General features: G+C 44.9%; 1 protein-coding gene across 8 annotated transcripts in view; it reads left to right on the plus strand.

Moving 5' to 3' along the window:
- PAQR5 (progestin and adipoQ receptor family member 5) overlaps nucleotides 1-22,936 on the plus strand; it is a 74,911-nt gene that overhangs the window by 21,304 nt on the left and 30,671 nt on the right. For 3 of the 8 annotated variants that reach the window (XM_073877278.1, XM_025884457.2, XM_025884459.2), the window contains one exon: nucleotides 11,440-11,607. The exons of 2 other annotated variants lie outside the window; for them this stretch is intronic. In XM_073877278.1, the coding sequence (XP_073733379.1) occupies nucleotides 11,557-11,607 (51 nt within the window). In that variant the 5' untranslated portion in view covers nucleotides 11,440-11,556. Of the gene's footprint in view, nucleotides 1-2,664; nucleotides 2,788-7,826; nucleotides 7,946-11,439; nucleotides 11,608-17,837; nucleotides 17,900-22,936 lie in introns of those variants that run through there. 3 more of the 8 variants (XM_025884458.2, XM_073877279.1, XM_073877283.1) reach the window with 3 other exon arrangements.

Consider the following 22,936-nt stretch of genomic DNA (forward strand, 5'->3'; position numbering starts at 1 on the left):
GAAGGAGCACGAGTTAATGCAGAACTGAGACGGGTTAGGGTGCAGTGGTATCAATAGGCACTTTTTATTGAGTGCTGGTTATCTGATAGATAGTCTGGTTTTTCATCCTCGCCAGAGTCATTGATACTTTCATTATCCTCCTTTAACTGATAAGAAAATGCAAGTTGAAGAGATTAGGTGATCGGTCCCAAGGGCACATAGGAAGTGATGGAGCCAGGATTTGAAAGTGTCTGGCATCCACTGTTCAGAATTCTCCTTACCATACCTTGGTGTGGTGCCCTGAGACCTCCGTTCCTGACTCCCGCCCTCTCGTGCATTCACTCCCACTGCCTTCAGAGGGTGCACACTGAGCCTTCATGTGGCTCTTCTCCAGGCTCCGTGCTGAACGGTGGACAGCTCCCGGAATGTGCACTGCCCCCACCCCCACGCCTTGGCTCCAGCCGCACCCTCAGTTCAGGGCGGTCTCTGTCCTCCATGGCTGCTGCACTCCTGTTTATTCCTCAAGACTTAGCTCAAGCTCTATGTCTTCAAGAAGTCTTTCCTGACTCCCTGGTGTGATGCCCCTCCTCTGTGTTTCCCCCCAGAAGCAGCCGATGGTTCTAACCTTCAGATGTGTTTTGTGTCACGTGTCGGTGCTGATCTCCTGCACTAGAATGTGAGCTCTGAAGGGATGGAAGAGTCCATCCCCATGTCCTATGTAGTGTCGGACACATAGTGGGTGTTCGGTAAGTGGGTGCTGAATGAATGAGTAAATCGCCGAGCATATTCCTGTCCACTCTCCATTTCTGCTCCTTGCCCCGGGCAGCTCTCCCTAGGGGGAGCGGAGGGATGAGTTTAACCCCGGCATGTTGGATGAGCACCCTGTCTACCAACAGCTGCTCCCAGCTTCCCCGCCTCTCAGCTGGCTAGTTCCCCAACATTGCCCCTCAACACTGGCCCCCCAGCCTCCACCCTCCTCCAGGCTGGCTCACAGCTTTCTCTCACAGTTCCTAACCTTGCCTGGCCAGGGAAACGAGGTACTGGGCAAATCCTCTAGATCGCTGCTCCTGCTGCCCCCCTCCCCCAACTCTGTCAATTTTGCTTCATCAGTGCCATGAACCTGACTTTTTCTCATCCCTTGGATCTTTTGTCTGCTCTCCTCCCTCTGGAGGACCTTTGAAAGTCACCTCTGCCTCCTAAATCGATCTGCACCCTTGATCTCTCCTTCACGATGTGGTCACATATTTTTAAACTGTAAATCTGTACAAATCAAACTCAACTTGACTGAAAACTGCCTTGGTCTTACTCCCTTCCTTCATGGATGTCATTATTTCCCAGCCTGTGGGACGTGGCACTCTGAGACCCTGGCTGTCCCTGTGTCTGTCATCAGACACCTGACCTTGATCACCAGAGCCCAAAACGCAGAGCTTGGGGCCAAGCCTGGCAGGCATGAGGGGTCTGCCATGAACCTGACTGCGTTTGCTCCGTTTACCCAGAAAGAAGGAACAGCAAGTTCTAGCTATATGTGAACTTGACCTTCAGATCTGTCAAGAGAGACTGGAGTCCAGGTTTTTCTGAGGTCCCTTATTTTTTGATGTTGACCTACATTTGTTTTTCTTAATAGACTTTATTCTTTTTACAGCAGTTTTAGGTTTTTAAAAACATGTGCAGGAAGTAGAAGGAGTTCCCAGTGCCCCCTTCCCGCCCACCCCCTTCCGCTATTATTAATAGCCTCCCTTGGCGTGGTACATTGGTTACAACTGATGAACCGACACTGATACATTATTAACATGCACATAGTTACGTCAGGGTTCACACTGTTGTGCGTTCCATTCAGTGTGCTTTCACAGCGTATAATGTCATGTATCCACCTCTACAGTATCATGCCAGCAATTTGTTTTTTTCTTGCCTCTTATTTTTGAAACAGTTTGGAAGCCCAGAGCCTCTGCTTTCCATGCTCTTTCATCCCACCACACCCCTCCTGTTCGTTTTCTACCCCTCCCCCCCCCCCCCCCCCCCCCCAGGTTCAGCTCTTTTCACCTCTCTGGACTCGGGACCTTCCTGTCCCCGCACAGGGACAGTGTGCTGGCTCTCTGGTCTCCAGCAGATTGGAAGCTCCTTGAGGCACTCAGAGAAGTCTGAAAGCCTAGCAGTCTGCATCCCCCCAGTGCCTAGGACAGACCTTGAGGGCTTTGGGATTCGCTGTGTGCTTGGACGTGCGCTGAGGCTGGGGCTTCCAGGGAAACTGATTTGGGTGCAGTTGACAACGGAGAGAGAGGTGGTGGTAGGTGACAGAGAGCTGGGCAAATCTCAGGTCTCAGCAGCTGCCGTGAGGGGAGAGGAGTTATCCCAGCAAGAACAGCTCTACAAGAGGGAGAGCTGAGGACACACAGAGCTGTGGGTGGCGGGATGCTTGAGGGAAGGGAGGGAGGCCTGGGGCCCTCGTGTGGGATTCGTGCCCTTAGGAAAGAGGCCCTTTCCCTATGAGGACGTGGCAGTGAGTGTGAAGTCTGCAACCAGAAGAGGGCCTTCACCGGAACCCAACCATGCTGCCCCCCTGATCTTGGACTTCCAGCCTCCGGAACTGTGGGCAATAAGTGTTTGCTGGATTATTTTTTAAGATTTTATTTATTTATTTGCCAGAGAGAGAGAGAGAGAGAGCGCACAAGCTGGGGGAGCAGCAGCAGAGGGAGAGGGAAAAAGCAGACTCCTCGATGACCAGGGAGCCCGATGCTGCGGGGCTCGATCCCAGGACCCTGCGATCGTGACCTGAGCCGAAAGCAGATGCTTAACGACTGAGCCACCCAGGTGCTCCAACTGTTTGCTGTTTATAAGCCACCCACTCTATGGTTTTTTGTTAGAGCAGCCTGAATGGACTGAGACCATATGTATATATTTATGATTTGTATTTTTCTGGAAGATTTGGAGAAAATAAATTTTTATACAAACATAGCCCAGTGATGGAGCAGACTATAAAACTCACGTGCTTTTTTAAAAGATTTTTATTTATTCATTTGAGACACAGAGATACAGAGAGAGAGAGAGAGAGCATGAGGAGAGGGAGAGGCAGAGGGAGAGGGAGAAGCAGGCTTCCTGCTGAGCAAGGAGCCCGACGTGGGGCTCGATCCCAGGACCCCGGGATCGTGAGCTGAGCTGAAGGCAGATGCTTAACCATCTGAGCCACCCAGGCGCCCCTCACGTGCTTTTTTTAGATACTTTTTTATTGTGGCAAAATATGCATAATGTAAAATTTACCATTTTAACCATTTTTTTTTTTTTAAGTAGGCTCTACAGGGGGCTTGAACTCATTAGCCTGAGATCAAGACCTGAGCTGAGATCAAGAGTCAGATGCTTAGGGGCGCCTGGGTGGCTCAGTCGTTAAGTGTCTGCCATTGGCTCAGGTCATGATCCCAGAGCCCTGGGATCGAGCCCCGCATCAGGCTCCCTGCTCTGTGGGAAGCCTGCTTCTCCCTTTTCCACTCCCCCTGCTTGTGTTCCCTCTCTCACTGTGTCTCTCTCTGTCAAATAAATAAATAAAATCTTAAAAAAAAAAAAAGAGTCGGACGCTTAACCGACTGAGCCACCCAGGTGTCCACCATTTCAACTATTTTTAAGTGTTAAGTTCAGTGACATTATTTACAGTCACAGTGTTGTACAAACATCATCACTGTCCATTTCCAGAACATTTTCATCATCACCCATTGAACAGTGACTTCCCATTTCCCCCCCTCTCCAGGCCCTGGCAACCTCTATTCTATTTTCTGTCTATAAATTTGCCTATTCTAGGGACCTCTTATAAGTGGAATCACACAATGTTTGTCCTTTTTTGTCTAGCTTATTCACTTAACATGATGTTTTTAGGGTTCATCCATGTGGTCACATGTGTCAGAATTTTATTCCTTTTGAAGGCTGAATAACATCCCATTGCATGTCTGTTCTGCACTGTGCTCAGTCATCTGCTGATGGACACTTGGGGCACTTCTACCTTTTGGCTATTGTGAACACTGCTGCTCTGAATATGGGTGTACAGCTATCTGTTTGGTCCCTGCTGGGTATATGCCCAGAAGTGGAATTTCTGGATCCTATAGTAATTCTCTGGGTCATTTTTTGAGGAACCACCGTACTGTTTTCCAGAGTGGTTGCACCATTTTACATTCCTACCAGAGATACACTAAGTTTTTCCAGTTTTTCTACATACTCGTCAACACTTGTTACTTTTTTTTTTTTTTTGATAATAACCATCCTAGTGGTGTGAAGTGGTATCTCACTGTAGTTTTGACTTAGATTTCCCTAATGACTAGTGCAGCTGAACCACAGGTTTTCATGTGCTCATCGGCCATGTGTGTGTGTTCTTTGGAGAAATGTCTACTTAAGTCCTTTGCCCATTTTTGAATTGGGTTATTGTTGTTGAATTGTAGGAGTTCTTTATATATTTTGGATATTAATCTCATCGGGTATATGGTTTGCAATATTTTCTGTTTTTCAGTCTCTCTTTCTCTCTCTCTCTCTTTTTTTTTAAGATTTTATGATAGAGACATGGCGAGAGTGGGAACACAAGCAGGGGGAGTGGGAGAGGGAGAAGCAGGCTTCCCGCGGAGCAGGGAGCCCGATGCGGGGCTCGATCCCAGGACCCGAGGACCATGACCTGAGCCGAAGGCAGACGCTTAAGGACTGCGCCACCCAGGCACCCTTGTTTTTCACTCTCTTGATAGTACCCTTTGATGCACAAAATTTTTTGATTTTCATATGCATTTTTAAGGTAAAGCAGGAGTATGAAGGAGGCTTGGGGCTGCTCTTAGACTCTGCCCACTCCTGTCCCCCACCTTCCCTAGTGCAAGTTAAACCCTCTGTGATGGTGAGGACCATTTGGTGGTCCTCTGAGAGGGGCCTTCTGGCACAGTAATGGGATGGAGACTCTGCCTCAGTTGCCTCCTGGGCTCTGTGCTGTTTTCTGTTTAACATGAAGGAGACCTAAACAGGAGCCCCAGGGGAAGGGGGGAATCAGAGGGGGGCTGGCCAGCCCGTCTGGGCAGAAAGGGGTGACTGTCCTCTCCACTGTCTACTCATGAATCCTGAACTCCCTCTGTGAACGTTGCTTCTTTGGGTCAAATATATGACTTCTTGTCTGTAATGCCATTGATGAACTTCATGCATCCAGTGGTAACTTGGATTAGAGCCCTCTCAGGAGTTTCCTGATCTCATGTTTCTAGTTTTCTAAAGCAAGCATGGGAAAAATTCCCTAGCAAACAGCCTTCTTTGTTTTTCCTACATATGCCCGACTGTGAGTTTTTTGTTTTCCAGCATATTTTTTTTTTTTTCAGAAAAGAGGAAGTGGCATAATAGTTGGGTCCATCCAGAGTTTTTACATTTGGGGCCACTGCATTCCTTTATTTTGAACAATTGGCTGGCTGTATGGGCTGTTTGGGGGAGATACAGTAACCCGAAACTCTCCCCGTCCGTGCTTGTTTGGATCCTTCGAGAGGGCACCTGACGCACACAAGCAAATGAAAGAGACAGAAAATGTAATACAGATGGAGATTTAGGCAGAAAGTCTAACACCCAGATTGAGATTTATTCCCAGGGGCCTGACATCCCATTTGTGAGAACTGGTTTTGTTATAAAGGAGACCTTGATCCCTTTCAAGAGCAGAGTAGGAAGATGGAAAGAATAGCCATTGCAGGGGCACCTGGGTGGCTCGGTCGTTAAGCGTCTGCCTTCGGCTCAGGTCATGATCCCAGGGTCCTGGGATCGAGTCCCGCATCGGGCTCCCTGCTCGGCGGGGAGCCTGCTTCTCCCTCTCTCACTCCCACTGCTTGTGTTCCCTCTCTCGCTGTGTCTCTCTCTGTCAAATAAATAAATAAAATCCTAAAAAAAAAAAAAAGAGTAGCCATTGCAAACTGACCCAAGCCAATCGCTCATTCACAATTTCTGTATTTCCTCAATTCCTATGTGGTGCTGTTTTACGAGCTCTGAAATCAGGATTCTTTGCCAGTCAGTGATATCATCTCCTGATTATGATTGGCAGCATTTTTTCCCCTGGGACACAAAATAGTGGTGTGACCTCCAGCTGAGAGTGTCTGGAAGTGCGTTGAGATGCGGTCGTGGGCTCTATCAGTGTTTAGAGGTACCTGAGAGCGAGGGGACCCCCACACCCTCACTGCCAGGCGGCACGGTGCAGTGAGTCTCAGGCCGAGTTCCACCGCCATGCACATGTTTTTCAGCAGGTGCAGAAGCAGGACGGCCTATTCTGTGGGCAGGAGATTCCCAACCCTCTGCTCTCTGAGGATCACTTTTGCGGAACTTTTCTGTAAGCACGTGCAAGGTTGATACAACATTCGTCTGGGGGCCTGCATCAGCTGGACTTCCTGGCTTTAGGCTCCTGAATCCTCCCTACAGGGCTCACCTGGACTCATTCCGAGGGGAGCCGCCCTGGGGCATCCGTCGCCATCCCCGCTCAGGCAAGAGGAAAGGGCGCCTGGGCCATCCTTGCCAGCTCCCATGTCTTCTCTTCCACTCATTTCTCCAATTAAACAGCACCCACCCATTGTGCTAATTCGCAAACTCTTTGGTGTGGATCAGAAATAACCCCAGCTGAACCACAGGTGTGGCCTCTGGAGTGTGAGTTTATGGTTAGTCTTTCAAATGCTAATTCACCACCACCCCAGGGTTATGGGTTAGACCTAACAATTTCATATCACACTGTCTCAAGTGTTTGAAAGCAAATCATGGGGAGTATAATAATAGCAAATGAATACTTCTGACTCAGGATACATCTTGTAGCAGCAGCTTAATTAAACACAGCTTCTCTAAAGTATAGACTTCGGGGACTCCTGGGTGGCTCAGTCGGTTAAGGGTCCTGACTCTTGATATCTTGATTTAGGCTTTGATCATGATCTTAGGTCGTGATCTCAGGGTTGTGAGATGGAGCCCCACATGGGGCTCTGCACTGGGCCTGGAGCTGGCTTGAGATTCTCTCTCTCCCTCTCCTCTGCCCCTCCCCCCCACCACATGTTCTCTCTCTCAAAAAAACACAGACTTCAAATAACTTATATATGGAAATGAGAATATTCTTTACTTAAACTATATTAGTAATTCCAAAACGTGGCCATAGTTATGAAGATGCTGTTATCGAAGATGCATGTGAAGATTTTGAATACGCTAACTTCTGTGAGATGTGAGTGGAAAAAGCAGTATTTTAAAATTAGTATGTTGGATATAGGAAGGGATTCTAATATGTCTAGCCACGTTAGTAAGTTAATGTTAGAGATTGTGTACTAGTTCATTTGCATCCCTAGAAGTTGCACATTTTTTGGACCCTCTCATTGGGAAGATAGGCCATCAACTTCTATTCAGCAACCTTATATGTAGACCTATGTGGGAGGTTACAAGTTTTGCCGGCCAAGTCCACAGGGTCTGGGACCCACAGTGTATAGCATGAAATTCCTGAGGGGAGGGACCTCCAGGAATGTGGATGGAGCGCTAGCCTGAGAGGGATGAGGTGGTTAGGTGCAAATTTCACCTTGTATTAATTTTGTTTGGTCTGAAATCTGAGAGGACTAGCCGGAAATTTGATGGTGATTTTGTTGTGATAATTTGGCCTTTTTTTTTTTTTTTAAGTGTTTTTTAGGGCTATTTCAGGAGAACTTGGCAGGTCTTGGAGAGTATGTTATAGCACATTTTCCCCTTTCTAGCTATTTTAAAACATATTTTTAAGCTCTGGAGCCCTCATTTAAATGAAATCTCAACATGGAATGCCAATATACCAATGAAATATTGGCAAAGCTTCACATTGTGTCTCTAATGGGAACTGTCCAAAGCCTTTTTGTTTTATTCACTCTTGTTTCTAGGCCTCTGTAGACAGAGAGAGCAAACCAAGCTGCTGTTTGAAATACTGGAAATTACACTCTGGTTTTTATAGTGTTGGTGAAATTAAGAGCTTGGCGTGTGATGGGAACTAAAAAGACCGGTGAGTTCATTTGACGTTCAATTTTATTTGCCGTGATTAAGAAGGGATACGACATATGAGTCATCTGCCACTCTTTCTGACTTTCCACGACCATCCAGGGATGTTTCACGATTTCGACAGACAGAAAGCTTTACGTTTCAGATGCAGCCTAACAATGGTTTAATGGAAGAGTTCTTACCTCCTTGGCAGAAAGACACGACACAAGAAATCTCCCGCTTTAAAAAAGCCAAGGTCAAGTCTTACCTGAGAGTTTGTCTCAACCTGATTAACAGATAAGGAGGGCCATCCTTTAGCCTTTGGGCTATAAACAGAGTAAACACTCTGCGTTGTCCATCTTCTTTCAGTAGCAAAGGGAAAGTAAGACCTAGTGCTCTGTGCTCTTCATAACCTTTATTCAAAGTCCATTTTCTTTTGAAAAGGAAACTTATGAAACCAGAAATCAAATCCAATTCTACTAGCCACTAGCTATGTGATCTCGGGCAAGCCCTGTAGCTTTCCACGCTTCCATTTTCCTGCCTGTAAAATAGAAAATGAATTTTCCTCTCTGAAAATTCATAATAATAGCGAGTGTTTGTTGGACCCTTACTTTATGGCAGGCCCTTCACGTGGGTTCTGTCTTTTAATCATAACGACAACCCCATGAAGAAAGTACTACTGTTATTTCCACGTTACCCTTAGGGAAACTGAGGCACGGGTGTTAACGTTCCTTGCCCAGGGTTGCACAGGACCTGATGAACCAGTCTTTGAATGCCAGTGGCTGGAGTCCAGCACGCAGGCCCTTCCCCGCCCTGCCTTGCCTCCTGAGATGGCCACAGTGGGGGTGAATGAGATGGGCTGGGGGGCAAGGTGACCAGTACGGGCTTGGTGCAGTGAGTGGGAGTTTCCCTCCTTCTCAGGGTGACTTGTGCTGGCTAGTTGGGTGTCTCCTCTCTTTCTTTATACATTTCTTGGGGACAGTGACTGTCTTATTCATCTTGTTTCCCCGTGCAGTGAAAGAAGAGAATGGTATGGAGGATGCCTACTTCCCTCCATTCTTTGTGTCACAAACCGATACAATTTTTTAAAGATTTATTTATTTATTTTAGAGAGAGAGAGCGAGCGAGCAAGCATGAACGGGGGAGGAGCAGAGGGAGAGGGAGAGAGAGAATCCTCGAGCAGACTCCCCGCTGAACATGGAGCCTGATGTGGGGCTCAATCCCAGGACCCTGAGCTCATGACCTGAGCCGAAACCAAGAGCCAGCCGCTTAACCGACTGCGCCACCCCGGCGCCCCAAACCCATACAATTTTTATATCTGTTAAATTCTCACCTTGTCCTTCAAGCTGTAGCAACCCACAGAGAATCCTTAACTACTCAGTTAGCCTTACCACTACTTGTCACATGATAAACATGCAGCAAACAGTGGCTGAATGAAGAAATGGGTGACTCATATGCTATTGTCATTACCCTTTATGTTTGCAGTTTACTCTGGTCATCCTATTGGGATGGTGTGTGCTGGGAGAGTAGGGGACCATTTCTTTTCCTTGCCTTGCCCATGACATTGAGGCTACTCGAGGAAGAACCAGAGGACCAAGGTGGGCAGGTCTCTGGAGACCAGCCTTGGTCTCATTATTGTTGGAGGATTTCCTGGTGTGCCTGAGGTCCCTCCAGTACCGGACCTCCACCTCGTGGCCTGCCACTGGGTGAATTCGTGGTGCTTCGGAGAGTGTTGGGAGTCTTGGTAATTAGGACTGTAAAACCGAGAGAACCAAGGTGTGCTGTGGCCCACTCACGTCGATGTTGTTTGCAAAGTATTAACTTTTATTTTCTTTAACCTAAGTAAAATATGCTTTCAAAATTATTTTCTTAAAAATGTATTTTCTGCATTATTCTGTAACTTGGATCGGAAATTTTACACAAGTTTTTATGGTGGTAAAATATGCACAATGTAAAATTGACTATTTTAACCATTTTTAAGCGTATAATTCGGTGACATCATGGTCAGAATGTTGTGCAACCATCACCACCCCCGTTTCCAGAACTTTTTATCATCCCAGACGGAAACTCAGTACCCATTATACAACAACGCCCCATTCTTCAGCCAACCCAGCCTCTAATCCCCTTTTTGTCCGTGTGAATTTGCCTAGTCTCGGTACCTCGTATAAGTGGGATCATCGAACATGTGTCCTTTTGTGACTGGCTTGTTTCCCTTAGCATAATGTTTTCAAGTTTCATTGATGTTGAAGCACAGATCAACAATATCATTCCTTTTTAAGACTGAATAATATTCCATCGCCTGCATAGACCGTATTTTGTTTTTTTGTCTGCTGGTGGACACTTGGGTTGTTTCCGCATTTGGACTATTGTGAATAATACTTACATCAATGGTTTTAAGAAAGAAGCAAATTTATGGCAGTGAAACACAAATACATTGTGTTTGCTACAGAGTTCCAGATAATAACACATAAAACATAAGGAACTATAATAAGCATCAAAGTATAAACAAACCACAAAAAACAAAACACACTGTAAGTTCAGAGGATGAGCAACCATTGCTTTAATGAATGGTGTTAAACAAGCATTTCGCTGAAGGCCCAGCATGAGCCACGCATACACCCTGAGTTTCCAGCCATCCCAGGAGGTTCCTTTCCAAGCACCTGAGCAGGTAGCTTTGCTTGCAGGCAGAGGCGGCGGTTGGTGTCACACGAGAAGTACAGGCAAGGTCTCTGGACCTTCAGAGGCAGGGAATTCCTCGGTGGGGGGGGGAAGGGGGGCTCTAAGGAGGTGGCAGATCTTGGCCCAGTGGTGATGGGAGCAGGGGAGGCATTACCCAGGGTAAATTCCTAGCACTGCTCTTTCTCAGCTAAACCCAGCTGGCAAGTTTCTGTTTCTTAGGCGTGTCCTGAGGGCTTCGGGTCCCTCTAGCTCACATTACTCACAGCTGTTAAGCAGTCTTAATCCTGCATTTAAACAGCCTTGTTACTCGGAGTTGCTGTGTCTCCAACAAGTGCCTCGGATTTACTTGTCTGGTTCGTGTGTGTGTCTCAGGGCAACAATGCCCGTCGGCCTTCTGGAAGAGCTGCTTTTCTTTGGGTGATCGGGGGCATGGCCCTTGTCCTCCTCTGCCCACTGAGTGGACACAGACTTGGGATCACACGGTCTGCCCACGATGCAGCCAAGAGCCAGCCACTCCTGCTCTCCCCTAGCCACACAACCTTAGAGAAGTCATTCCGCCCCTCTGGCCCTGATGTCCGACGTGAGGGGACCCGGTGGCCTCCGTGGCCCTTCTGGCTCTGCAACTTTATGATCACCCATATCATGAGTGAATGACCCCCCTCCAGCACTCGTGGAATAAATGACTCAGCGCTCTGATAGTTCTGTTGCTGTTTTTAAGGAAGGCTGATTATTTTGCCATCACAAGCAAGTGTTTGTTCCGTGGTTAAACAATCTGACAGTCTTGATCCAGCTGGAGTTGGGCTGAGGCTGACTGGATTTCTTCACGCCGTCCTCTTTCAGGGAAGTAGCCCGGGTACCGACTGGCCACAGGCACCCTGGGCGTTGTCAGGACTCTGAGCCGGTGACGGGGCGCTGCGGTCCACCACCGGCCTTCCCCCCCCGCAACCCAGCTTCAAGATGCTGAGCCTGAAGCTGCCCCGGCTGTTTAGCATCGACCAGATGCCCCAGGTATGTGCTGTGGGTCCGGTGGTTGAGTTCCGGGCAGTGACGAGGGCGCTGTGTGGTCTCTGCCCCGGGTGGGGGGCGGGGGGTGCCGGCTTTGTCTTCAGCCAGCACCCCCGTCTCCCCCACCTACACTGAACCTGGAAATGGGAGGGATCCTGAGACTGTTGACGTTGTAACCCTTCCCTGTGACGTCTGTATTTCATCCCGAAGCAAAGTCTTTCTTGAGACTCCACATTCGAGCTGAAGACATGTAGCCAGTGGCGTCCTGCTGGGTAGACGTTTCCTTTGGGCCCCTCCCTGGGGTGCTGGAAAGCAGGCCAGGGCCCAAGTCGCCTCGGGTGTGTGGCTTTGCCCTTGTCCGTATCACTTGCAGGAGGCTCGGGCCCGGTGTGGCTTGGGGTGAGGAGGAGGGTGGTCTCGTGGGCCTCAGCCCTGGCCCCATCGTGGACTCCTGGGCCCTGGAGCTCACAGGCGGCCACTCCAGGACACCTGGTAGGCCTTGACAATCCGCATCTGTAAGCGGCCTGAGGTGAGGCCCCTCTGCCGGCGCACCCCCCTTCCCTGGGAGAGCAAACGTCACTTCTTACACTCTCTTGTTGCCGCGTCACATTCCCTTCCTTTTTGACTGAAGACGAGCCAGGGTGGGAAGTTTCATCTGGAGGATGTCACAGACTGAAGGGAGACCCTTCCACGCTGCTGACTGCCAAGCACTTCCGACTTCCCTCAGAAGCCCAAGTCCTGGGCGTGCTCAGCCCCGCGCACAGAGATGAGGAGCGGGCAGCCTGCCAGGCTCTGTCCAAAAGCCTGTGCGGCTGGGTGGCTGCAGCTAGGTGGCACTGGGGGGTGATGGGACATGGGGCAGAGCAGTCTGGTGGGAAGAGGCGAGGGACACAGTAGGTGACAGACAAATTAAAAATGAGGCTGGCCTCACTGAACGCCTCCTGTGTGTTCCCAGGGCCTTGCCTCCTCCTGGTGCGGTTCTCCACTGGCTTCTACCCACAGACCACCAGTGGCTGCGATTAGTGGGAGCGCGGGGTGATTCTTTGATTCAACCACTCACGAAATTTTTCTTGACGCCCTGCCATGTGCAAGGTATCACTCCGTACCGGACTCTGAATAATCCCATACAAATCCTGCCCCTAAGGATTGTAAAATATGGACTCCCGCTTCTGTTGCCAAGTGGGTGAGGGTGTGTCCTGAAAGACCCAGAGGAGGGACCGGTTACTTCCATCATGGGGGAGGAAGGGCTCAGGGCGATCTTTAAGATGGCTTGAGGGTGGGTCGGAGGTGGGAGGTGGGCCGACCAGAACAGGTGGCAGGACGGGTGTGGACAAAGGCCTGGGGACAGGGAAGCAGCGAGCAGGCGTGGGGACTCTTGGAAGAGGGGTCATGGGTGCTGCTGAGATGTCTCCCTGGGTGTTTTGGGCCAGGTCGCATTCAGACCATGTGCCCAGGAAAGACGTGAAGGGGGAAGTGAAGGTCTCAATGGCTACTTTGTGGGCTTCTGAAGTGTGGGGATCCTGAAGACGAGGGCCAGAAAACCCTGGAGGGCTAAAGAGGAACGTGTCTCCTCTGTCCAGGTTTTCACAGAGGTTGGAGGTGACAGTGTCTTTTTTGGTAAAATGGCGCTAGTCAGGTGGAGAACCAACATCGCGCCTCACATCCACTGTTTGCTTCGAAACCTTCCTTGGGCACCTACATCCACTACTGGGCTTTGGGGCCCCATGCTCAAGGTTCGTGAGGCCGTGGAGCGAACAGTGGCTCTGCCTGCCTGGAGGGTACTTTTATTTGAAGATTTGCTGGGGGAGCGGGACAGAAATGTTTGTTGTTCAAACAGGTGCAAGCATATTGAGAAAAATGCATACGTAATTTGCATGAATATTTAGAATAGACCTCCTACAAATGCTAAGCTTATTTTTGGTGGGCTCTTTGGGTTCTGATCCCCAGTCTGTGGAGTGACCTTGGGCAAGATACTTAATCTCCCTACCTCAGTTTCTGCACCTGTAAAATGGGGTGATGGGAATATCTGCTTCCTGGGGTTACGGTTATGAGATGGCCCGTGTGAAGTGCCCGGCCCATGGGGTCAAGTCAGTAATGTCGGCTGCAGTTACCATCATCAGGTCTTCGTACAGGGACCCTGGATAGCCTCTCCTTTAGCATATTAATGAGCTGTGGGGACTGGGCCACTTCCCCACCCTCACTGAGCCTCAGTTTCCTGATCTGTAAAGTGGAGATGATATCTGTTAATTTAGTCTCACAGGGCTATTGTGAGGGTCCAAGAAAAATGAAATAGAACAGTGGGATTATTGTGAAAGAACGGAAGCATAGCCAGATGGTGTGGTGTTGGGTAGGAGGGCTTGGGCCCTAAGGACCCAGGAGCCAACTCAATAGGCAAATGGTTTCTCCAGCTCAGGGTTTCTCAAAGTGGGTGCTTGGATCCCCGCCATCAGAATCATCAGGAGCTTATTAAAATACAATATGAATGGGTACCTGGGTGGCTGCCGTTGGTTAAGCATCTGCCTTTGGCTTGATCATGACCTTGGGGTTCTGGGATCGAGCCCCAGGTCGGGCTCCCTGCCAAGCAGGGAGTCTGCCTGTCCCTCTCCCTCTGCCCCTCTCCCCTGCTTATGCTCTTGCTCACATGTGCTCTCTCTCTCATGAATAAGATCTTTAAAAAAAATACAATATGAAGCATGATTGCAGGCATCTTTATATTGTTCTTGATTTTAACGAAAGGGAATGCTTTCAGGGGCGCCTGGGTGGCTCAGTTGTTAAGCGTCTGCCTTCGGCTCAGGTCGTGATCCCAGGGTCCTGGGATTGAGCCCCGCATCGGGCTCCCTGCTCAGTGGGAAGCCTGCTTCTCCCTCTCCCACTCCCCCTGCTTGTGTTCCCTCTCTCGCTTGTCTCTCTCTGTCAAATAAATAAATAAAATCTTTAAAAAAAAAAAAGGAATGCTTTCACCATTTCATCATTTAAAATAATGTAGCTCTGTGTGTGTCTGTGTGTGTGTATGTAAATAACTTTTATCAAGTCAAGGATATTCCTTTCTACCCCTTGTTTTCTAGGATTTTTTCCCTTTAATTAGGAATGAAATTTACAGAACCCTTTTTTTCCCTATCAATGCATCTTTTGAGATGGTCGTGTATGATTTGTTTAAGTTATTAGCGTGGTGAATTACACCGACCAATTTAGTAATGTTTAAGTCAACCTTGCATTTAAATAAAACTTGGTCATGATGTAATATCTTTTTAATGTATTGCTGGAATCAGCTAGTGTTTTGTTTAGGAACTTTTTTTATTTTACTTGAGAAAGAGAGAGAGAGCACAAGCAGGGGGAGAGGCAGAGGGAGAGGGAGAATCAGTCTCCCTGCTGAGCAAGGAGCCCATGCGGGGCTTGATCCCAGGGGCTTGATCCCCGGAACCTGAGATCATGACCTGAGCCAAAGGCAGATGCTTAACCGACTGAGCCACCCACGTGCTCCTGTTCAGGAGCCTTAATTCTAATGAGTTGACTTGTAATGTTTCCTTTGGATACTGCCATTGTCTAGATTTGGGTTATGATTGTGCCAACCACAGTGAGTTGGAGAGCCTTTCTTATTTGTTCTATGGAAAACTTCGTATAATATTAGATTTCTGTGTTCCTGAGTGGGTCATAGAAGGTACCTGCATGATTGTCCCGCAGGGCCACCACCTTGCGCCCCTCCCACCCGGGGGAGCACCGTTACCTGCTAATCTACATGTATGGCAGCCTGTGGAGTGGTGGATGGAATGACTCATCTTGCAGCTGAATTTTCTGTGTGGGAAGTTGTTTTTTTTTTTTTTTATAACAGCTTTGTTGAGATATAATTCACATACCATAAAATTCATCCTTTAAAAGTACGCAGCCCCGGGGGTTTTAGTATGGTGACATACACAAAGTCTGTTGCACAAACTCTCACCATGGTCAATTTTAGAACAGTTTCATTACCCTAGAAAGAAACTCTGTACCCATTAGCAGTCATTTCCTACTTGCCATGGCAACCACTGATTTACTTTCTGTCTCTGTGGATTTGCCTCCTCTCCGTAATTCATATAAACGTGATTGTATAATAGGTGGCCTTTTGCAAATGCCTTCTTTCACTGAGCATAAATGTTTTCAAGGTTCATTCATGCTGTACCATGTATTAGTACTTCATTTGTTTTGTGGCTACATAATATTCCATCGTGTGGATGTACCGCTGTTTGTTTATTCATTCATTAGTTGATGGACCCTTGAGTTTCTGTTTTTTTGGCTGTTACAAATAATGCTGCTATGAACATTTGAGTATACGTTTTTGTATGAACATGTTTTCAGTTCTCTTAAGTACACGCCTAGGAGTGGAATGTTGGATCATGTGGTAACTCTATGCTGAACTATTTTTTTTATTGCAGTATAATACATTTTACATAAAATTTACCATCTTACCCAATTTTAAGTGCACAGTTCAATGGTATTAAATATATTCACATTGTTGTGCAGCGAGCACCATCATATATCTCCATAATTCTTTTTATCTTGTAAAACTGAAACTCTATACCCATTAAACAATAACTCCCCATTTCCCCCTCCCCTTAGCTTCTGAAAACCGTCCTTCTACTTTCTGTCTTTATGATTTTGACTATTCTGGTACCTTCTATAGATGGAATCATACAGTGTTTGTCTTTTTGTGACTGGCGTATTAATTTCACTTAGTGTAATGTCCTTAAGGTTCATCCATGTTGTACATGTCAGAATTTCCTTCATTTTTATGGCTGGATAATATTCTTGTATGTATCTACCAGATTTTGCTTACTCATTCCCTCATCAATAGATACAGGATTACTTCTGTGTTTTAGCTGTTGTAAATAATGCTGCTATGAACATAGGTGTACAGATATTTCTTTGAGATCTTGCTTTCAGTTCTTTTGGGTATATAACCAAAAGTGGAATTGCTGGATCATTTGGTAATTCTATTTGTAATTTTTTGAGGAACCACCATACTGTTTTCCACAGTGGCTGCGCCATTTTATGTTCCCATCAACAGCTCACAAGGGTTCCAGTTTCTCAACATCCTTGTCAACACATGTTTTCTGGTTTTGTTTGTTTGTTTGTTTTTTAACAGTAGTCATCCCACTGTGTAGGATGTGTTTTGATTTGCATTTCCCTAACGATTAGTGAGGTTGAACATCTTTTCTTGTGCTTATTGTCTGTTCGTGTATCTTCTTTGGAGAAATACCTGTTCAAGACTTTTCCTCATTTTTAAATTGAGTCATTTGTCTTTTTGTTGTTGAATCATAAGTGTTCTTTACATATTCTGGATATAATTCCCTTATCAGATATATGACTTGCAAATATTTTCTCCCATTCTGTGCACCGTCTTTTCACTTTACTGATGGTATCCTTTGAAGCACAAAAGTGTTAAATTTTGCTATTATCTATTTTTTTATTATTTTCTTTTTTTATTTATTTTTATTTATTTATTTTAAGATTTTTATTTATTTATTTGACAGAGAGATAGAGAGCAAGCACAAGTAGGCAGAGTGGCAGGCAGAGGGAGAGGAAGAAGCAGGCTCTCCTCTGAGCAGGGAGCCAGGACCCTGGGATCATGACCTGAGCCGAAGGCAGCCGCTTAACCGACTGAGCCACCCAGGCGCCCCTATTTTTTTTATTATTTTCTTGCTTGTGATTTTGGTGTCCTATCTAAGAATCCTTTGGCTAATTTGAGGTCATGAAGATTTAGTTCTATATTTTCTTCTAAGAGTTTTATCTCTTACATTTAGGTCTGTGATCCATGTTTGAGTTAATTATTGTATATGGCATGGGATAGGAGTCCAACTTTCTTCTTTTTATGTATATATATGTTGGTATCAAGTAGTTCCAGCATCATTTTTTGGTAAGACTATTCCTTCTTCAATAAATTGTCTTGGCCCTTTTATTGAAAGTCAATAAATGTGTATAAATTTTACATAAATGTGAAATATAAATGTGAAGTATAAATGTGAGGGTTTACTTCTGGACTCTAACTTCTGTTCTGTTGATTTGTCTGTTCTTATGCCAATACCACACCGTCTTCCTTACTGTAGCTTTGTAGTAAGACTTGAGAAATGTGGATCTTTCAACTTTGTTTTTCCTTTTCCAGATTGTTTGACTGTTCAGGGTCTCTTGCATTTCCATATGAATTTAAGGATCAGCATGTCAATTTCTGCAAAATAAATGAACAAAAAGGCAGCTGGGATTTATTTTAGGGATTGCATTGAATCTGTCGATCAATTTGGGGAGCATTACCATCTTAACAATAGTAAGTCTTTTAATCTGTGAACATGGGATGCCTTTGCATTTATTTAGGTCTTTAATTTCTTTCAGTGATATTTTGTAGTTTTCAGTGCACAGGTCTCATACCATTAAAAGAGTTTGTGAAATTTATTCCTAAGCATTGTATTGTTTTTGATGTTGCTGTACATGGAATTATTCCCTTAAATTCATTTTCAGCTTGTTCATTGCTAGTATATAAAAATAAACCTAAGTTTTGGGTATATTGATCCTATACTCTGCAACCTTGCTGAACTCATTTATTAGTTCTAATAGTTTTTTAGTGGATCCTTTAGGATTTCCTATATGTGAGATTATATCACCTGAAAATATAGTTTTGCATCTTGCTTTCCTATCTAGATGCCTTTTCTTTCTTTTCCTTGTCCAGTTGACCTAGCTGGAACCTCCACCCTGATATGGCATGGAAGTGGCGAGAGCAGACGTCCTTATCTTGTTCCTGATCCTAGGGGGAAAGCATTCCATTTTCCAACACTAGGTGTGTTAGCTGTGAGTTTCGCATAGGTGGCCTTTACTAGGTTGAAGAAGTTTAAAAAAATTTTTCTTTTAAGATTTTATTAATTTATTGAGAGAGAGAGTGGGGAGAGAGGGGCAGAGGGGAAGGGGGGAAGGGAAAGGGAAAGAGAAAATCTCAAGCAGACGTCAGGCAGACTCCTCCCTGAGCGCAGAGCCCGTCATGGGGCTCAAGGAGAGGCTCAAGGCAGGGCTCCACGGGGAGGGGTGGGGGGTGCTGCACACGGGGCTTGACCTCACACACTGAGATCATGACCTGAGCTGAAACCAAGAGTCTGAGGCTTAATGGACTGAGCCACCCAGGTGCCTCTGGGTTGAAGGAGTTTTATTCCTATTTTGTCAAGTGTCTTTGTATCATGAAAGAGTATTAGATCTTGTGAAATGCTTTTTCTGTGTCTATTGGCATAATCATGTGGTTTTGCTTTTTTCTCCTCTTAATCTTGCCAGTTTGTCTTTTTTTTTTTAATATTTGAAAAGAGGTGGATTTGTGGCTCAGTGGAGCCTCTCTGTTATGTATTTTATATCTCTAGTGTCTGTTATTTTTTATTATTTTATTTCTGCTTTGGGTTCCTTTTGCTGTTTCTTCTCTAACTTCTTAAGTTAATTATACTCTGCCTTCTAATGTCAGCAACTGAGTACATATATTTCCCTCAAGTACTGCTTTAACTGCAGACCACATGTGCTTTTTGAATTCATTTCTAATTTCCATTTTGATTTCTTATGTAACTTAAAATTGCTTAGAAGTGTGTGTGTATTTTTTTAATTCCCCCAAAGTCTGGAGTTTTGTTATTGATTTAAATTAATTGATTGCAGCCTGAGAGTGTCCTCTGTATAATTCCCATCCTTGAAATTTGTTCAGACTAGCTTTATGGTTTAACACCTGATCAGTTTTCATAAATCTTCTAAGTGTGCCTGAAAATAATGTATAATCTTCAATTGTTGGGGGCAGTATTGCATATATGTCCTGTAAGGTCAAAAATTTGTTTATTATTACTAATTTTATTCTGTCTGATCTATCCAGCATTGAGATATGTTAAAATCTTCCACCACGATGGCAGATTTGTGAATTACTCCTTGTACATAAGTCAGTTTTTGCTTTATATATTTTGAGCCTGTGTTTTTTAGGTACATCCGAATTTATGCAATATCTTCCTAGTGCAGTAAATTTCTTAATATTTTATAGTGATTCTCTTGCTAAGTAGTAATGCTTTCTATCTTAGAATCTGTCCCACAGTCATATAGCAACTTCAGCTTTGTTGTTTTTGTTATTTTTCTGGTTTATTTCTTTCCTTCCTTTGACTTTTAATGCCTCCCTTTCCTTATATTTTAACTGTATCTCATGTAAATGGCACACCGTTGGGTTTTATCTAGTTTGACAGTATTTGTCATTTAACTGGACAGTTTAGTCTGTTTATATTTATAAAGATTATTGATATATTTACATTTATTTTGATCATCTTATGTGGTTTCTATTTGTTATTTTCTCTGTTGAGTTGTCCTTTCCTTTCTTGTTTTCTTTGGATTGAGTTTTACATCCTTATTTCTTTTTGCCTTTTAACATTTGATTTTTTCCTCCACTTGTTTTATAGTTAATATCTAGAAACATGCTCTATATTAGCTTGGTGGCTACTCCAGCATCATAACATGAAAAATTATACTAGGCAGGAAGGGCAAGGCCTCTGCTGACCACACAGAATGTTCTAGAATGGGGTTTGTCCTTCAGACTTACCCCAAATGAGAAAAGGAAGCCAGGACTTCATATTCACCATCAGTGGATGTGTGTGCTGCTGCTGGGCAGGGAGTATAACGTGGTCAGTGTAGTGGCCTTTGCCAAAAGAAGTTCCCATAGTGGGATGGGTGGCTCAGTTCTGAAGGAGGGCAGTGTTCCCTGCTGAGTGCATCATGATATCTACTACAAGAAGACACCCTGCTTTAACTGACCTGATCTAGATGTCACGTTAAGTAGAAATAGTCACATGGCCCCAACCCTAACTGCAGAAAAGGCTGAGAAACGTAGGAAAGCAAATGGGATATTTGGTGAACCCCAACTGTCCCTGCCACACCTAACTTCTTGGATCTGAGGACTGGCAACGTTCAAAAATTTCTGGAAGCATAAGTTTGTCTTCAAATATCACAACAAAACCATTGTATTTTTCTCTTTTTGGAAAAATATTCTCTAATTTGGTTTTTCTTTCCTTTTTTTTAAGATTTTATTTATGAGAGAGAGAGAGAGAGAGTGAGCAAACATGGGTGGGGGGGGAGGGGTAGAGGGAGAGGGAAAAGCAAGCTCTCCGCTGAGCAAGGAACCCAATGCAAAGCTCGATCCCAGGACCTGGGGATTGTGACCTGAGCCGAAGGCAGATGCTTAACCAACTGAGCCATCCAGGCACTGTTTGTTTTTCATATCTACCTCTTAATTTCCCTGAACTGCTTTCTTTGAATCTGCTTTCAGTTCACTAATTTTCTCTTCAGTGAGATCTGTCTGCTATTTATCCCTTCAATGACTTTTTATTTCAGTGTTTAACTTCCAAGTTATATTAGATTCTTTTTAAGTCTATTTTCATTAATATTTTTAAGCTATTTCTTTAAACATATTGAACATACTGATTTTATATTTCAGCATCTATTCCTTGAGCTTTCTTTCTTTTTTTTTAATTTTTTTATTGTTATGTTAATCACCATATATTACATCATTAGTTTTTGGTGCAGTGTTCCATGATTCATTGTTTGTTCATAACACCCAGTGCTCCATGCAGAACGTGCCCTCCTCAATACCCATCACCAGGATAACCCATCCCCCTACCCCCTCCCCTCTAGAACCCTCAGTGTGTTTTTCAGAGTCCATCATCTCTCATGGTTCGTCTCCCCCTCTGACATACTCCCCTTTTCTTCCTCTCCTGTTATCTTCTTCTTTTTCTTTTTTCTTAAAATATGTTGCGTTATTTGTTTCAGAAGTACAGATCTGTGATTCAACAGTCTTGCACAATTCACAGCGTTGAGCTTTCTTTCTGCCATCGATGGTTTTTGCTGTTTCTGAGGCCTGGTGGTGTTTGCAGGCATGGGCGTGCTTGTTGTGTTAAAGCAGAAATCCTCCAGAAAGGATTTGCATTTGCTTTTGTTACTTACCTGAGGGAGCCACAAAACTTTGACCTCTATTTATTTGTAACCACTTTAATTTTACTACTGGAGATTTCTTGGACCATAGAAGTAGTGTGGGTTTGGATCAGAAAGCCATATGAAATCTAGCTGATGGTTCTGAATTCTGGGGAGAGAATGTTTCAGAGAGACAATTTTCCTTAATGTCTCCTCCTGCCTGGTGGGATTTGTTTCACATTCTTTCACCTTTAGAGTCCTAGCCTTAATGGCAAAGTCTGCCTTTGATGGGCTTTAGGGCTCATCTTTTATTTGCAGAGCCTAGCAGCAGAAACTCTGATGTTGAAGGCACCTTCCCACATGGGGCTCCCAGTTGCCCTTTGTTAGGGAGATTTGTTACTTTCTTACTTTTGTTGTCATCTTGCTGATACATTTATCCAACAGACGATGCAGAGTTCATCTAGCATTTTCATTGTTTTAGTCAGAAGGATCTTTCGTGACATCTTTCTTCCCAAGCCAGAAGGCCCCCAGCCATTCTTTCCGGTGCTTCCCCCATCATGGGTAGAGGGTCCCAGTGATCTTTCCCTTCTGAGAACTCTGCTCATGCCTAGCATTTCCATCCACTATAGCAATCGCTCGTTTCACTTGGGTGGTTGCAGTGAAGCATAATGGGCTTTTGCAAGCCAACAGACTAGCGGTTACATCTTGGTTCTGCTATTAATTATGGCCTTGGAAACGTCTCCCATTGAGCTTTAGTCTCCTTATCTGTAAAATGGGGTTGACAGTCTTGACTGTGCAGTCCTCCCATGATGCTCCAGTGAAACAGGGTCCACTCCTAACATGCGCTGGGTCTGAATCAGGAGAACCGTGGAGACCACAGAATGTGTAGAAGTTACGTACGGAGCTAGCAAAGAGTTCTATAGAATGGTTCTGTTCTCCCTTGACCAATATCCCTTCATAATCACGAAAGGGTATATGTAAAGCTCTAATTTTTATATAGCAGAAGTCGGCAAAATAGCAAAGACAACTAAATTTGATGATTGTTGCACATATCTCTATGTTGTATTGATGGATTAGTGATGTTTGGATGAGTAATAAAGTAAAAACATATACATAATTTATAAGTTACTACATGTTTATTCCATTAAATTTATTTGTTGCCTTTATTTCAGCAAAATTATGGGTTATACTGCTGTAATCAACATTATCACATAATTTGTATTCTATTAACAGTAATTCCAAATTAGACCACTATTCTTGAGTCCCTGAGTCTTAGTTTTTTTTTTTTTTAATTAATTTCATTTGGGAGAAACTTCTGTTGAGTTTCTGCTCAGTTCTGCTAAGGTAGAGCAACTGGAATTATTGGAAAATATTCTTAAAGCCATATTTAGAATCAGAAATG

Source organism: Callorhinus ursinus, unplaced genomic scaffold, assembly GCF_003265705.2.
Source record: "Callorhinus ursinus isolate GAN/ISIS: 27379988/994484 unplaced genomic scaffold, GSC_fseal_2.0 scaffold25, whole genome shotgun sequence".
Taxonomy (NCBI): domain Eukaryota; kingdom Metazoa; phylum Chordata; class Mammalia; order Carnivora; family Otariidae; genus Callorhinus; species Callorhinus ursinus.